Here is a 15,610-nt window from a genome sequence, read left to right as displayed (position 1 = left end):
TGTCTTCTTGCTTTTGGCCTACTTTTTAAGCTTCATGGAGATGTTTTTTTGGATCTTGATTCTGTTGTCTTAACATGTTAGGTATTTCTGCCAAGTTTGATTTGGGAAATTTTTTTTCTTCAGGTCAGTTAAAAATGTTAAAAAAGGTCAACTGGACAAGGATAGACCCCCTAAGAGGTCACTCGCTGACGATGATCCACTAATCCACTTCGATTTAACCCAAGAATGAATTATTTTACCAAAAAAGAGTCCTTTTTTACTAAGGATGAATCAGACTAGAAGCAAGAATACCTTAGCATTTCCACTTGAATCAGTAGAAAAGCTTACAGGTAATTGTAACTGCCCTCTTAATGGCACTCAGGATCAGTATGTTCAATTATGTCATAGAAAGAAATGAAATTAGATTAAATTCCTTCCATTGATGGTGCTAATTTCAAGAAGTCTACCCTAGTTAATTTAGAAATATAATCACAGACTTTTTTTTGTTTTGTTTTGTTTTTGTTATCATTAATCTACAATTACATGAAAAACATTGTTTACTAGGCTCCCCCCCTCACCAAGTACCCCCCCACACCCCATTACAGTCACTGTCCATCAGCGTAGAATCACTACTTGTCTTCCCTGTGTTGCACAGCCCTCCCCATGCCCCCAGCTACATGCTAATTATACATGCTAATCGTAATACCCCCTTTCTTCCCCCCCTTATCCCTCCCTCCCCACCCATCCTCCCTAGTCCCTTTCCCTTTGGTAGCTGTTAGTCCATTCTTGGGTTCTGTGATTCTGCTGCTGTTTTGTTCCTTCAGTTTTTCTTTATTCTTATACTCCACATATGAGTGAAATCATTTGATACTTGTCTCTCTCCGCCTGGCTTATTTCACTGAGCATAATACCCTCTAGCTCCATCCATGTTGTTGCAAATGGTACGATTTGTTTTCTTATGGCTGAATAATATTCCATTGTGTATATGTACCACCTCTTCTTTATCTGTTCATCTACTGATGGACATTTAGGTGGCTTCCATTTCTTGGCTATTGTAAATAGTGCTGCGATAAACATAGGGGTGCATCTGTCTTTTTCAAACTGAACTACTGCATTCTTAGGGTAAATTCCTAGAAGTGGAATTCCTGGGTCAAATGGTATGTCTATTTTGAGCTTTTTGAGGAACCTCCATACTGCTTTCCACAATGGTTGAACTACTTTACATTCCCACCAGCAGTGCAGGAGGGTTCCCCTTTCTCCACAACCTTGCCAACATTTGTTGTTTGTCTTTTGGATGGTAGCGATCCTTACTGGTGTAAGGTGATATCTCATTGTGGTTTTAATTTGCATTTCCCTGATGACTAGTGATGTGGAGCATCTTTTCATGTATCTGTTGGCCATCTGAATTTCTTCTTTGGAGAACTGTCTGTTCAGCTCCTCTGCCTGTTTTTTAATTGGATTATTTGCTTTTTGTTTGCTGAGGTACATGAGCTCTTTATATATTTTGGATGTCAACCCTTTATCGGATCGGTCATTTATGAATATGTTCTCCCATACCGTAGGATACCTTTTTGTTCTATTGATGGTGTCCTTTGCTGTACAGAAGCTTTTCAGCTTGATATAGTCCCACTTGTTCATTTTTGCTTTTGTTTCCCTTGTCCGGGGAGATCTGTTCATGAAGAAGTCACTCATGTTTATGTCAAAGAGATTTTTGCCTATGTTTTTTTCTAGGAGTTTTATGGTTTCAAGACTTACATTCAGGTCATTGATTCATTTCGAATTTACTTTTCTGTATGGGGTTAGACAGTGATCCAGTTTCATTCTCTTACATGTAGCTGTCCAGTTTTGCCAGCACCATCTGTTGAAGAGACTGTCGTTTCCCCATTGTTTGTCCATGGCTCCTTTATCATATATTAATTGACCATATATGTTTGGGTTAATGTCTGGAGTCTCTATTCTGTTCCACTGGTCTGTGGCTCTGTTCTTGTGCCAGTACCAAGTTGTCTTGATTACTGTGGCTTTGTAGTAGAGCTTGAAGTTTGGGAGTGAGATAGCCCCCACTTTATTCTTCCTTCTCAGGATTGTTTTGGCTATTCGGGGTCTTTGGTGTTTCCATATGAATTATTGAACTATTTGTTCCAGTTTGTTGAAGAATGCTGTTGGTAATTTGATAGGGATTGCATCAAATCTGTATATTGCTTTGGGCAGGATGGCCATTTTGACGATATTAATTCTTCCTAGCCAGGAGCATGGGATGAGTTTCCATTTGCTAGTGTCCTCTTTACTTTAGGGTGATTAATTTATCTTAAGAGTGTCTTATAGTTTTCAGGGTATAGGTCTTTCACTTCCTTGGTTAGGTTTATTCCTAGGTATTTTATTCTTTTTGATGCAATTGTGAATGGAATTGTTTTCCTGATTTCTCTTTCTATTAGTTCATTGTTAGGGTACAGGAAAGCCACAGATTTCTGTGTGTTAATTTTGTGTCCTGCAACTTTGCTGTATTCCAATATCAGTTCTAGTAGTTTTGGAGTGGAATCTGTAGGGGTTTTTATGTACAATATCATGTCATCTGCAAATAATGACAGTTTAACTTCTTTTTTACCAATTTGGATTGGTTGTATTTCTTTGTTTTGTCTAATTGCTGTGGCTAGGACCTCCAGTACTATGTTGAATAACAGTGGGGAGAGTGGGCATCCCTGTCTTGTTCCCGATCTCAGAGGAAAAGCTTTCAGCTTCTCGCTGTTCAGTATGATGTTGGCTGTGGGCTTATTATATATGGCCTTTATTATGTTGAGGTACTTTCCCTGTATACCCATTTTGCTGAGAGTTTTTATCATGAATGGATGTTGAATTTTGTCGAATGCTTTTTCAGCATCTATGGAGATGATCATGTGGTTTTTGTCTTTCTTTCTGTTTATGTGGTGGATGATGTTGATGGATTTTCGAATGTTGTATTATCCTTGCATCCCTGGGATGAATCCCACTTGGTCATGGTGTGTGATCTTTTTGATGTATTTTTGAATTCGGTTTGCTAATATTTCTTTGAGTATTTTTGCATCTACGTTCATCAGGGATATTGGTCTGTAATTTTCTTTTTTGGTGTTTTGTGTTTCTTCCTTTGTCAGTCTTGGAAGGTTGTATTTTTCTAAGAAGTTGTCCATTTCTTCTAGGTTTTCCAGTTTGTTAGCATATAGGTTTTCATAGTATTCTCTAATAATTCTTTGTATTTCTATGGGGTCCGTCATGATTTTTCTTTTCTCGTTTCTGATTCTGTTGATGTGTGTTGATTCTCTTTTTCTCTTAAGTCTGGCTAGAGGCTTATCTATTTTGTTTATTTTCTCAAAGAAACAGCTCTTGGTTTCATTGATTTTTTGCTATTGTTTTATTCTTCTCAATTTTATTTATTTCTTCTCTGATCTTTATTATGTCCCTCCTTCTGCTGACTTTAGGCCTCATTTGTTCTTCTTTTTTCCAATTTCGATATTTGTGACGTTAGACTATTCATTTGGGATTGTTCTTCCTTTTTAAAATATGCCTGGATTGTTATATACTTTCCTCTTAAGACTGCTTTCTCTGTGTACCACAGAATTTTGGGCTTTGTGTTGTTGTCATTTGTTTCCATATATTTGTTTCCATATATTGCTGGATCTCCATTTTAATTTGGTCGTTGATCCATTGATTATTTAGGAGCATGTTGTTAAGCCTCCATGGGTTTGTGAGTCTTTTTGCTTTCTTTGTACAATTTGTTTCTAGTTTTATACCTTTGTGGTCTGAAAAGTTGGTCGGTAGGATATCAATGTTTTTGAATTTACTGAGGCTCTTTCTGTGGACTAGTATGTGGTCTATTCTGGAGAATGTTCCATGTGGACTTCAGAAGAATGTGTATCCTGTTGCTTTTGGATGTAGAGTTCTATAGATGTCTATTAGGTCCATCTGTTCTAGTGTGTTGTTCAGTGCCTCTGTGTCCTTACTTATTTTCTGTCTGGTGGACCTATCCTTTGGAGTGAGTGGTGTGTTGAAGTCTCCTAAAATGAAGGCATTGCATTCTATTTCCTCCTTTAGTTCCGTTAGTATTTGTTTCACATATGCTGGTGCTCCTGTGTTGGGTGCATATATATTTATAATGGTTATATCCTCTTGTTTGACTGAGCCCTTTATCATTATGTAATGTCCTTCTTTATCTCTTGTGACTTTCTTTGTTTTGAAGTCTATTTTGTCTGATAGTAGTACTGCAACACCTGCTTTTTTCTCCCTGTTGTTTGCATGGAATATCTTTTTCCATCCCTTGACTTTTAGTCTGTGCATGTCTTTGAGTTTGAGGTGAGTCTCTTGTAAGCAGCATATAGATGGGTCTTGCTTTTTTATCCATTCTGTTACTCTGTGTCTTTTGATTGGTCAATTCAGTCCATTTACATTTAGGGTGATTATTGAAAGATACGTACTTATTGCCATTGCAGGCTTTAGATTCGTGGTTACCAAAGGTTCAAGGTTAGCTTCTTTATTATCTTATTGCCTAACTTAACTCGCTTATTGAGCTATTATAAACACTGTCTGGTGATTCTTTATTTCTCTCCCTTCTTATTCCTCCTCCTCCATTCTTTATATGTTGGGTGTTTTATTCTGTGCTCTTTTGTGTTTCCTTTAACTGCTTTTGTGGGTAGTTGATTTTATTTTTTGCCTTTAGTTATTATTTGGTTGGTCTGCTTTCTTTGCTGTGATTTTAGTTTCTCTGGTGACATCTGTTCAGCCTTAGGGGTGCTCCCATCTAGAGCAGTCCCTCTAAAATACCCTGTAGAGGTGGTTTGTGGGAGGCAAATTCCCTCAACTTTTGCTTGTCTGGGAATTGTTTAATCCCTCCTTCATATTTAAATGATAATCGTGCTGGATACAGTATTCTTGGTTCAAGGCCCTTCTGTTTCATTGCATTAAATATATCATGCCATTCTCTTCTGGCCTGTAAGGTTTCTGTTGGGAAGTCTGATGGTAGCCTGATGGGTTTTCCTTTGTAGGTGACCTTTTTCCCCTCTCTAGCTGCCTTTAAAACTCTGTCCTTGTCCTTGATCTTTGCCATTTTAATTATTATGTGTCTTGGTGTTGTCCTCTTTGGGTCCCTTCTGTTGGGATTTCTGTATACTTCTGTGGTCTGAACGGTTATTTCCTCCCCTAGTTTGGGGAAGTTTTCAGCAATTATTTCTTCAAAGACACTTTCTATCCCTTTTTCTCTCTCTTCTTCTTCTGGTACCCCTATAGGGCGAATACTGTTCCGTTTGGATTGGTCACACAGTTCTCTTAATATTGATTCACTCCTGGAGATCCTTTTATCTCTCTCTGCGTCAGCTTCTATGCGTTCCTGTTCTCTGGTTTCTATTCCATCCAAGGCCTCTTGCATCTTATCCATTCTGCTTATAAATCCTTCCAGAGATTGTTTCATTTCTGTAATCTCCTTCTGGATGTCATCCCTTAGCTCTTGCATACTTCTCTGCAGCTCCATCAGCATGGTTATGACCTTTATTTTGAATTCTTTTTCTGGGAGATTGGTTAGGTCTATCTCCCCAGATTCCTTCTCAGGGGAGACCGTCTGGGTTAATCTGGTGTGTATCAAATTTTTCTGCCTTTTCATGGTGATAGAGGTATTTGTGGGGAGCTGGCGTGTGTGTCAGCTGGGAGAACGTCCCTTCTTGCTAGTTGTGGCCTTCCTCTCCTGGGTGAACGGCGACCCCTAGCGGCTTGTGCTGGGCAGCTGTGTGCAGTCGGCGTTTCTAATTCTTGCCTGGCCGCTGTGAAAGAAGCTCTGCCCTGCTGCCTCAGGCAACTTCTCCAATATGGCGGAGCAGCGTCAGTGGGGAAATGGGCGGGAGGCTGTTTATCTCTGTGAGGGGCCTCCGAGCTGCGCTGTTGCCCAGGGGGTTAGAGTGCCCGGGATTCCCTGGGATTCCAGCTGCTGGGCTAAGTGTCCCGGGACATTTCCTTCCAGCTGTGGGGTCCCTGTCCCTTTAAGACTTCCAAAAAGCACTCTCTTTTCTTTGTCCCAGGGGCACCGGCTGCAGAGACCCACTCACAGGTCTTACTGTCCTGTTTCCCTAGCATCCAGCACCCCAAGCACTGTGTGTCTGCGTTCCTAGTGCAGATGGCTAGGGCTGGGTGTTTAGCAGTCCTGGGCTCCCTCTCCCTCCCCGCTCTGACTCCTCTCCTCCCGCCGGGAGCTGGGGGAGGGGCGCTCGGGTCCCGCCAGGCCGCGGCTTCTATCTTACCCCCTTTGCGAGGTGCTGGGTTCTCACCGGTGTGGATGTAGCCTGGCTGTTGTCCTGTATCTTCTGGTCTCTCTTTTAGGGATAGTTGTATTTGTTGAATTTTCAAAAATATATATGGTTTTGGGAGGAGATTTCCACTGCTCTACTCACACCGCCATCTTGGCTCTCACTTAATCACAGACTTTTTGAGTCAGAAAGAAGCTTGAAAATTATCTAATACTCCAAGTCCCTCATTTTTAAGTGAGGAGATTAAGAACTGGACTGATTGAATAACTCACCCAACATCATCCAGCAAATTATTTGCAAAGCGGTTTCTCACCACCACATCTCCTGAATGCTCATTCAATGCTTAGTGAGTCATAGCATTTCAAGTTAACTATCAAGATGCATTCTATTGGGGTAATTGTAAATCAAGAGTTCAGGCACTGAAAACAAATTAGGGTTGACATTTTTTAATCTTGTTAATCGAAGTTTGATTTCATCTAATAGGTACAGTGTGGTAGTAAGAAAATACTGATGAATAGATGGTTCGATAGATAATACCTGGGATTTGAAACAAAGTTCATTTGGCTATGTTTCTACCTAGTATTGTCCCATACTTTGAAGTTTAATGTAGTGAAAGGTGAAATGAAATGGGGTCACTTATGTCAAGGGGCTTTAAAATGGACCTCGGGGGCCAGTAAGGAGGGGGACCTTATGTATGTCCTCACTGGAGGAAGCATGCACTTTTGAATTAGGCCAAACTGGCAGTATTCCAAGGACTCAGCCTAAACACATGCAACTTGCTGCAGTAAGTGTAAATCCGGGGACAGGAAATCCTGGGGCAAAATACCTAGCTGAAACCGAAATCAAGTCAAAGGAGAAATAAAGTTGAAAACCCACTTATTGCTTACAAACAGCCATCCAGCATCTCTCTCTCTCCTGGTGTGGCAGAAGCAAGCAAATATTTCCCCCTCCCCGCAACCTCCCAGGTCCAGATAAGCCCTAGCTCACCCAGGTAATTACCCCCTGATGTGAAGATGATCTACTTCTCTCCACCCCTTAGAAACACCTGTTGATATGGAGATGCACTAAAACCAGGTGAGAGATTCTGGAAATACTGCAATTTTACCCACAAGTAGGAAACTTTGCGTGGCAACTAAATACAGTGAGTTAAGATTAGATTTCTGCCACCAACCAGTCAAAATTCTTTGTAAACAACATATTCAAGAATTCTCTTTTGTCTTTAAAAACCTTTGACTTTTGTAACCAGGGTGTGGTGTGATATACAACTTGGGTTGCTGGCTGAATCTGTGCTTCCCAAATGGCAGTTCTAAGACCCCAAATAAAAATGCTTTTGTTTTATTTCAATTCTGCCTCTTTTCTTGGTCAACAATGTCAATTTATATGACACATGGGCTGAAGAGTAAACTACTATGAAGTGAATTTAAGGCATACATTGCGGCTTTTGGAACATGTATATATCCAGCCTCAGCAAATTAACAGGTGAGCAAGTAACTGAGGAAAGTAGTGGAAAGGTGTTCAGAGCCACTTACTTATAACAACAGTAGGTTACTGGAAGCACAAATGGAGATTTTTATTTGAATTTTTCTTTCACAAAACCTTTTGGTTTTGAACATAGTAAAAGACAAGAACTGCTAGAAATGATTAATACTAAAGCTCAAAAAGTTTTTATTAACTAAAATGCCATAAAATACTATAGTGCCTGACAAGACTATGAGGGAAATTAAAATGGCAAATTTAGGGATGATCTTGAGATCATTTAGGGATGATCAAAAGGCCTTTGTTTCATGGCCAAATCAAGAGCCAAATTTTTTTACATGCAGAGAAAAACAAGTAACACATGATACTATCAAACACAAACTTTAAAAAGATCTACAGTATTTCATGGATAATGTTAAGGGAGGGATAAGGGCAGGGAAAAAAAAACAATCACTTTCATGGCCACATACATGCAGCACCAGTAATAGCTATCCAGGGGTTGTCTTTAATTTCCTTCCCCCTTTCCAATGTAGCATTAGCCGTGCAAATGCCTCCATGAGCTCTCCTCTTACTTATCAGTGTAGACACAACAAAGCTTAAGTTCTAAAAACCCCAAGTGGAAAAAGTCATGTTTGAGGCAGTCACGGAAATCTACATCTGGGGGACTAGGTGATGATATTACCAAGGGCTCATTGTTCCCATTCAAGTGCCCGGACAGCACTGGTTATGCAGGCAAAGGTCTCTGTTTTTTCAAAAGTGCACACAGATAAAGATGTAGAGATGAAAGGACCCATATGTCTGGAGTTTCACTTATCACAGCAAGAAGAGGAGGTGGAGCGAGGAAGAGAGGAGGAACGCAGGAAAGAAGGAAGGATGGGAGGGAGGAAAGAAGGTGGATGAAGCAAGTTTGGTCAAATCCTGGTGAACGATGAAGCTCGGTGATGGTTTTTATGGGGGTCTGTTAGAGTTCTCTGGCCATTGTTTAGTGTATTTGAGTATTTTCATGACAAACTTTTTTTTTGTAAAAGACAAACAAGTGGAACCTCTTCACACAAATCGCAGCGATGTAAATCACCCCTTATGTGTGTAAATTCAAGTTAATAAAATGTCTTTCCAGACTTCATTCTGATGCCATAAGAATTCTGGGCAGATTGTTTTTATTTTAGCAAGCACCACTAGTCATAGTGATGGTCCCCCTATATGCGTCCAGGAAAGTGAGGCTCAGATGACTCATGCCACCCCATCTTGCACATCTCTGTGGGCCCAGTGGTGCAGGGTGGGGGCACATGGGTGTTGGGGAAGGAGGTGGGTCCGTTGGGAAATTTCTGAGATGTGCACGGCCTCCTGAGGGTGAGTCGGGAATCTGACTACAGGAAAGGAGGCATTTCCTCAGATTTATTAACTGAACAGGACACAGAAAACAGAATTCACAACTTTATTGAAAATACAAAAACATGCCCTAAAACAGAGGGGCAAGAACTTTGGGCTGCTGAAACTTCAGCGGGCATTTGGGGAATGATGCTTGATGGTGAGATATGAGTGCGAATGTGGCTCAAAAGCACGCAGTGCCACACAGATCATTCCTGAGAAAATGGGGACTTCAAAAAGAACACAGATGGTAAGGCACCAGGCCTTGCCCCCTAAGGCCAGGCACGGGGAAGCCTACGTGGGAGCAACCAGGGCAGAACAGGCAAGACAAGAGGAGGAAAGTCCCGCAGGTTCAGCAGAGGCTGCCCCGGTGGTCCTGGCTCCGGAAGAACCCATATGACATCCAGCTCTTGAAGAATGGAGGCATCGCACAGTCCGAACAAGGTTAAGACCACGGTGCGGCCGAGCAGCACGGGCTGCGGCAATCTAAACCTTAATGGCCTCTGTTGTCTTCTCCAAATGGCCCTCCTCCTCCTGAACCAAACCTTCAATCGCAGAGAAGAAAGGAATTGGTTGAGTACACTGAGCATTTAATGTGCTCCACGTAAACACACAGCAGGCAGTGCTCCAGGCCCGTGACATTTAAACCGCATCCGGACAAGCTTTTCCCTTCCTGCTAAGACTGCAGGAAAGTGGCCACTGTGGCCTCCCTTCAGCGCACCCCAGTGACCGCCCACTGTGTGCCAGGCTGGGGCTTGGCTTTCTGCTTCGACCCTCTCCTCCCGACTGCCATGTCACTTCCCCACGCTTAGAAGCTGAGGAACTGCACTCTGCCCCTGCCGGGACTGCAACTACCCCTGGGATGGCTGTGCCCTGACAACTGCCCTCAGCTGTCCAGCTGCCACTGACCCGTACTCACTAGACCAGTGGCACCCTGCTTGCGGGGGAACAAGTGGGTGCCTTTCAAGTCATACTGAGGGGAACAGCACCCATTTGGAGAAGGCTGTGTTCAGGGTCCACTAAAGAGCCAAAAGGATGAGCCCGTTGAATCTTTCAACAGAAGCTTTCCGCCAAGGATGAAGGAAGGCCCATCCACCCTCTGAAACCTCTCCAGAGTGAAAACGATGGTACCGCAGGGAGGCTGGGTCACGGGGGCCCAGGGAGTTTGTGGCTTGTCTTGCTGGGACACAGTGTCCACCTGAAGCCTGGACACTGCCTTCGCCTTGCAGAAGTCGGGGGTAACGGGTGCTTACGCTAAGTGCGACCAACCTCAGCAAACCTCTTAAACCCTTGCCCAGCCCAGCGTCTGGGGGGAAGGAGGCACACCGCGGTCAGGGCCGTCAGTTCTGCACGCTCCACCCTGTTCCACCCTGCAGACCTTTCTGGGCCCAGGCCTGGGTTGGCTCTCTCTGCTCTGGCTGCAGGTCCAGGATGCAGGGCCATAGCCTCTGTTGCCCAGCACGGTGGGGTCCCCAGGCCCTGCTCCTCCCCCAGGAGATCCCCATGCCCTCCCTCATTCTGAGGGCAAGGACGTGGCGCTGACCTTTCAGGCAGGTAGCCAGCAACTGTGTGGGTCACAGAAGGGCTCCTCCCCAATATCTGCCAACAATTAACAGCCACAAATAAAGCCTGCCCTTCGCACTCCACTGTCCCCTCAGCATCTGAGTTAGGGAACTATGTTGGATCTCACATTTCTGGGAGTTCCTGGTCTGCGCCATTGTCAGGAGACAGAGGGCCCCCCCTCCCCCATCTGTGCCCTCAGATTCGCTCTGCCATCTCAGCATGTGGGTCCTTCTGCTGCATGAACAGGCAGTCTGCAACAGCCAGGGCCAAGGAGCTCGTCTGGGGGAGCCCAGGTGTACTAGTGGTCAAATCTGCATAAACATAACCAAAACGCAGAGCAGGCGACTGAGGTACAGGCCACTACTGGTTCCATATTACTAATCCTGGTTTCTTATTCAAACAGCTCCTGCTGTATGTGCAAAGTAGAGTGTGGGGCAGCCGCCATTAAAATACCGTCGGGGCAAATACTGTCTGAGCTCGCTCATACGTGGGACCTTACAAACAGAGGAAAGGAAAAACAAAATCCTAGAACAGGAGATGAAGATTTGCAGTTACCAGAGGCAGGGCTGCGGGAGGGGGCATTTGGAGTAGGGCGGTCCTCTTCCAAAAGACACAAGCTACCCTTTACAGTGTTAAGTGAGTCCTGGAGAAGGTAATGTACAACATGATGCCTGTAGTTCACACTGCTGTATGGCACACAGGGAAGCCAAGAGAAGAAATCCTAAGAGTTCTCATCACATGCAAAACACACTTTTTCTTTCTTTCTCCGTAGCCTTGAAACACAATTTTTCTTTCTTTCTTTGTAGCCTTATGGTAGATGTTAACTACACTTACGGTGGTAATCATTTCACAACATGTATAAGTCAAGTCCTATTGCTGTGCACCTTAACCTTATACAGTGCTGTATGTCAACTATATTTCAATAAAACTAGGGACCACGTCCTAGGGAAGTTCGGGCAGTAGAGTTTGGAAATGGATGGAAACCTCAGGTCGCTCTCCTTATTTGTTTCTGCCGTGTCCCCTTTCTTCCAGACCCCCACTGACCGAGCACTTTGCCTCCAGGGAGGGGAACCGACTCGCCGGGACGTCAGGGTTGCTCTTCCTCTGAGCTTGCTTCGCCTGCTTGAGGAAGCAGAGGCCTGGGCCTCCCTAGTCCTGGCCTGACCCGCCTGGGAGCCCAGCCCCCGGCCTTAGGCTGCCAGCACCCAGCGGCCTGCTTTGTTGGGCTGCTTTCCTGGCCCCCTGCCTGCCACCAGATCTGCTGCCTGCTTCCTTCACTGCACTCAATATATCTACCTGTGTGTGTGTGTCTGTGCGTGTGTGAGTGTGTGTCTACCAGGTAAAGGATGCACGGATCCAAGACCACGTGAAATTCTCATTCACAGTTTCTTTTAACTTCAAAATGACAAACTCTCAGCCTGAGGGAATCTCGCCGCCACCTCTCAGTTACTGCTCTTACCCATTTTATGGATTAAATTAGAGCCTTAAAATACTTTGATTGCTCGCTCGTTGGAACCTTCTGTTTATGTATCTATCAGGGCCAAAGAGGATGAAGTACATTCGTATATACATATTCCTGTATACAAGGAATGGTATATTATGGCAATTTGTTTTTCCTTTAGGAAACCAGGTTCCCCTGGTAATGGGAAATTTCCAAATGCTGCCGTTCATCTGTCCTGTTTGGCACCCACCAAATCCCCAAAGTTCAAAACTTATTTCCTAAATAGGAAGAAGGCAACAGAAACACAGGAATGTCAGAAAGCGTAGGACAAGGGTGTCCAAGCCCCGCAGCAGGTTTTAGAATTGCTGCCCTGACTAACTGCTTTTTCGGGTGCACTCACCTGCACTGTGGCTTCAGACACATCCACGATTCCTGCAAGTTCCTGTCTGAGGGGACAAAATCACAAGTGTTCAGCGTTTGGACTAGTGGATGAATTTAAGTATAGGATGCGATCTCATTAATACTTTTTCCTTTTCAGGGAAATGTCAGTGATTTATTTTATGGACCAATTTCTGCAGTAGGAAAACTCACACCATGTCAAGATTTACAGTGAAATTAAGTCAACACAAAGCAGTTAAGAAAAGCCAAGTGTCCCAGGAAAAGGAGGCACGGTCCAAGACCACATGAAAATCTCATTCACAGTTTATTTTAATGGTACGAACTTCAACATGAGTAAAACCCTCGGCCTGAGGAAATATCGCCCCACTTCTCAATTACTGATCTTACCCCTTTCTATGGATTAAATTAGAGCCTTGAAACACCTTGATCGCTCACTCGCTCGACGTAACCCTCTGTATCTGTGTGTCTATCAGGGCCAAGGAGGCTGAAGTACATCCCTGGTAGACGTGAATGGACGGCACAAACTCTCTGCAGTTCACTCTCTGGTTCTGCTTAGCTTCCATTTTTCTGTGAGCCGCTGCCCCCATCCTCTGCACTACACTGTTCTGTACTATCCAGGCTGAAGCTTCCTTTAGGGACAGTTTTACCTCAAGAGCGAACGTTATGGAATGCAGAGAAATTACTAAATCATGATAAACGCTTTTCAGATGCAGCGCAGCGTTTACAAATGTAAAAGTCAATACCGAAACGACCCACAGTGAACTGATTTATCAAAATGTGAAAGAAAGGTAGGGACCCTGCCCTGATTTGCCCCTGCCGCGATTCTAGCACAACAGAGGAGCGCGGCTTGGTTTACCTCAATCCTGTGCACAACTATTTCCCTTGATTCCCGAAAGGCAGGGCCCTGACCCCCACCCTAGGACCCAGGTGTACAGGAGGGGACCCCAGCAGTCCTCCAGGTGGCTTTTAGCTCGAAAGGGGCGGAGGCATGTGGGAACCAAACGGGCCCCTGGGGCAGCCCACAAGCCCGGGGGTAAATTCGCGCCAAGCGGGGCTGTCGCTTACCGCAGGGCCGTGCTGGGATAGCCAGTGTGCTGGAAAACGTACTCCATTAGCAGCAGTTGGGAGTACGTGCAGGGGTGACGCTGGGCCCGCTGCGGCTCTTCTCTGGGCTCTGGATCCCCGATGGCGGCCTGCGCGGGCTGCTCCTCCTGCCCCGCCTCTCCAGGCTCTCTAGCTTCACGGCTGCCAGTGCCAACGGCCTCGAGGTTTCGCACCTCCACCAGGCCAGGGGCTTGGCCGCCATGGTCGCCGCCGCCGCCTTCTTGCTCTCCGCCTTCCGCAGGCCTCGCTTCTGCAAAGGAAGAAAGCCAAAGGTGAAGATCAGGGCGCTGGGGCCCAGGCTGTGGGAAGGAGGACATGAGGGGCAGCATCTAAGGGGTGTCCTGTCCGCCCGCCTCCCCCATGGATTCTTTCTTGGGAGTTGGCTGCAGTACATGTCCCGTCTGGCACCGACCACGCAGCTCTTCGCGGTCGTCCTCGGCTTCCCGTCTGCGAAAGCGGGCAAATTCGCGGCGGCACGGGGGCAGAGGCTCCATGTCCTGAGTGCGCACTCGAGGAGGCTGTGTGCGTCTGCAGATTCTGCGCTGGGCTCTCCTCAGATTCCTGGGACACAGAAAGCGCCAAGATGGCGGCCAACCTCCTTCCCCTTCCTTCTGACGCCTAGAAAGGCTTACAATGTGTCTAGCTGTACACGGGCTATGGTTTTTGCAACAACTCCTGGGGATGGGGGCAGGCCGAGGTGCGCATGCGTCCATCGACGGTTACAGTGTATCTAGTTGTACCGGGGCTCTGATGTTTTGCGACACTTCCTGGGGCTTGGGCCTGCCGGGGGGGGGGGGGGGGGGGGGGGCGCCCACCACCTGCTCCATCGCCTCCTCCCCAAGGCCTCCCACGACCCCTGCCACTCTGAGGCTCTCGGGCGCGGGCGGCTGGGCTGCTTCCGGAGGCGCCGCTGTGGCCGCCACGCTGACGGCTGAGGCCATTCTGGTCCCGGCCGGAGAGCCAACGCGCGAGCCAGAGCGGCGGCCCGGCGGGGGGCGGGCGGCTCTCCTGGGCTCGGCGCTCCTCGACCAACTGCGGCGCTTCCCCGCGGAGCATCCCCTTCACGGCTGCGCGAACCAGGCTCCGGAGCCGTTGTAGCCGCGACAATAGGGGGCGCTCTCGTGAGCGGGGCCTTGGCGTCCCGAACCTGATGCCACGCTCCCGCCCGAAGCCACGGAAACCCGGCCAACAGTTCCAGGCAAGCCGACAGACTGCAGCCCAGCGCAGTCTCTCTCCCCGGCTCCGGAGGAAGCAAACACACAAGCCAGCCCCTCCCCCTCACCTCTCCGGTTCAGACACGCCCTCACTTGCCCAGGTAGTCACCCATTGACAGTGGGGTGAGCTTCTCTCCACCCCCGAGGATATGCAAATGCACCAAAGCCAGGCCAGACACCCGCGAAATGTTACAATTTTACCCACGATGCATTTTTAAATGTTTTTTATTTACACCCACTTATTCTTTTATGTAATACTATGTTAGTTGTAAAACGGCGATTGGCATGATGAAAATTGAAGGAATTCGTACAAGTCCCAAACAGAAAGAACAAATCCACTCACATCTCACAAAGATGAAATAATCAGGGCTGATATCGGTGATATTCAATGCTGGTTGATATTCTCACAGACATCCCTACGCACACAAGTATAGAGAAGAAAGGGTGAATGGATGAGTGTACACAGAGAGAGAATCTAGTAAGACTGGAATCATACCGCATATGCTTCTAAAAAATAAAAAGTACTAAATATAAAATTTACTTCATTTAACAGAAGAAAAAGAAAGAAAAGAGATAGAAAGAACTGCTGAACCTGAGAAAAGTATTTCTTGACCACAAGAGACATTAGTCTCACAAAATTCCCTTTTCTCCAGGCTCCAGTGAGCTTGTCCCTGAGACATAATGTTTCTTAATAGTCTCCCAAGATGCCCACCTATCATTAAAAACAGCTGCAGAAATGTGCCAACAAGTGCAATTAGGTCAAGTGAGGCCTGCTTCATTACCATGGGGCCTCCTGTCCTGGACACTCG

At 45.9% G+C, this 15,610-nt stretch overlaps 1 protein-coding gene and 1 long non-coding RNA gene across 2 annotated transcripts in view; one reads left to right on the top strand and one right to left on the bottom strand.

The window, feature by feature from the left end:
- LOC130681934 (uncharacterized) overlaps positions 1-15,610 on the top strand; it is a 31,114-nt gene that overhangs the window by 1,004 nt on the left and 14,500 nt on the right. The gene's annotated exons all lie outside the window — the stretch shown is intronic.
- LOC130681933 (rhox homeobox family member 2B-like) lies at positions 9,154-14,329 on the bottom strand. The gene is made up of 4 exons (XM_057495799.1): positions 14,000-14,329; positions 13,549-13,837; positions 12,485-12,530; positions 9,154-9,625 (listed from the first exon to the last, which is right to left on the bottom strand). The coding sequence occupies exons 1-4, from the start codon at positions 14,298-14,300 to the stop codon at positions 9,353-9,355; spliced, it is 909 nt and encodes a 302-aa protein (XP_057351782.1). The 5' UTR covers positions 14,301-14,329; the 3' UTR covers positions 9,154-9,352.

The sequence above is a fragment of the Manis pentadactyla genome, chromosome X, assembly GCF_030020395.1.
Source record: "Manis pentadactyla isolate mManPen7 chromosome X, mManPen7.hap1, whole genome shotgun sequence".
Taxonomy (NCBI): domain Eukaryota; kingdom Metazoa; phylum Chordata; class Mammalia; order Pholidota; family Manidae; genus Manis; species Manis pentadactyla.
Note: the sequence above shows the minus strand (reverse complement) of the source record. Positions and strands in the feature narration are given on the sequence as shown.

Coding starts and splice junctions, on each gene's coding strand:
- LOC130681933 (XM_057495799.1), bottom strand. CDS start 14,300: ATGGACGCATGCGCACCTCGGCCTGCCCCCATCCCCAGGAGTTGTTGC. Junction 12,531..13,548: donor TATCCCAGCACGGCCCTGCG/GTAAGCGACAGC, acceptor TTGTCCCCTCAG/ACAGGAACTTGCAGGAATCG. Junction 9,626..12,484: donor TGTCTGAAGCCACAGTGCAG/GTGAGTGCACCC, acceptor CTGCGATTGAAG/GTTTGGTTCAGGAGGAGGAG.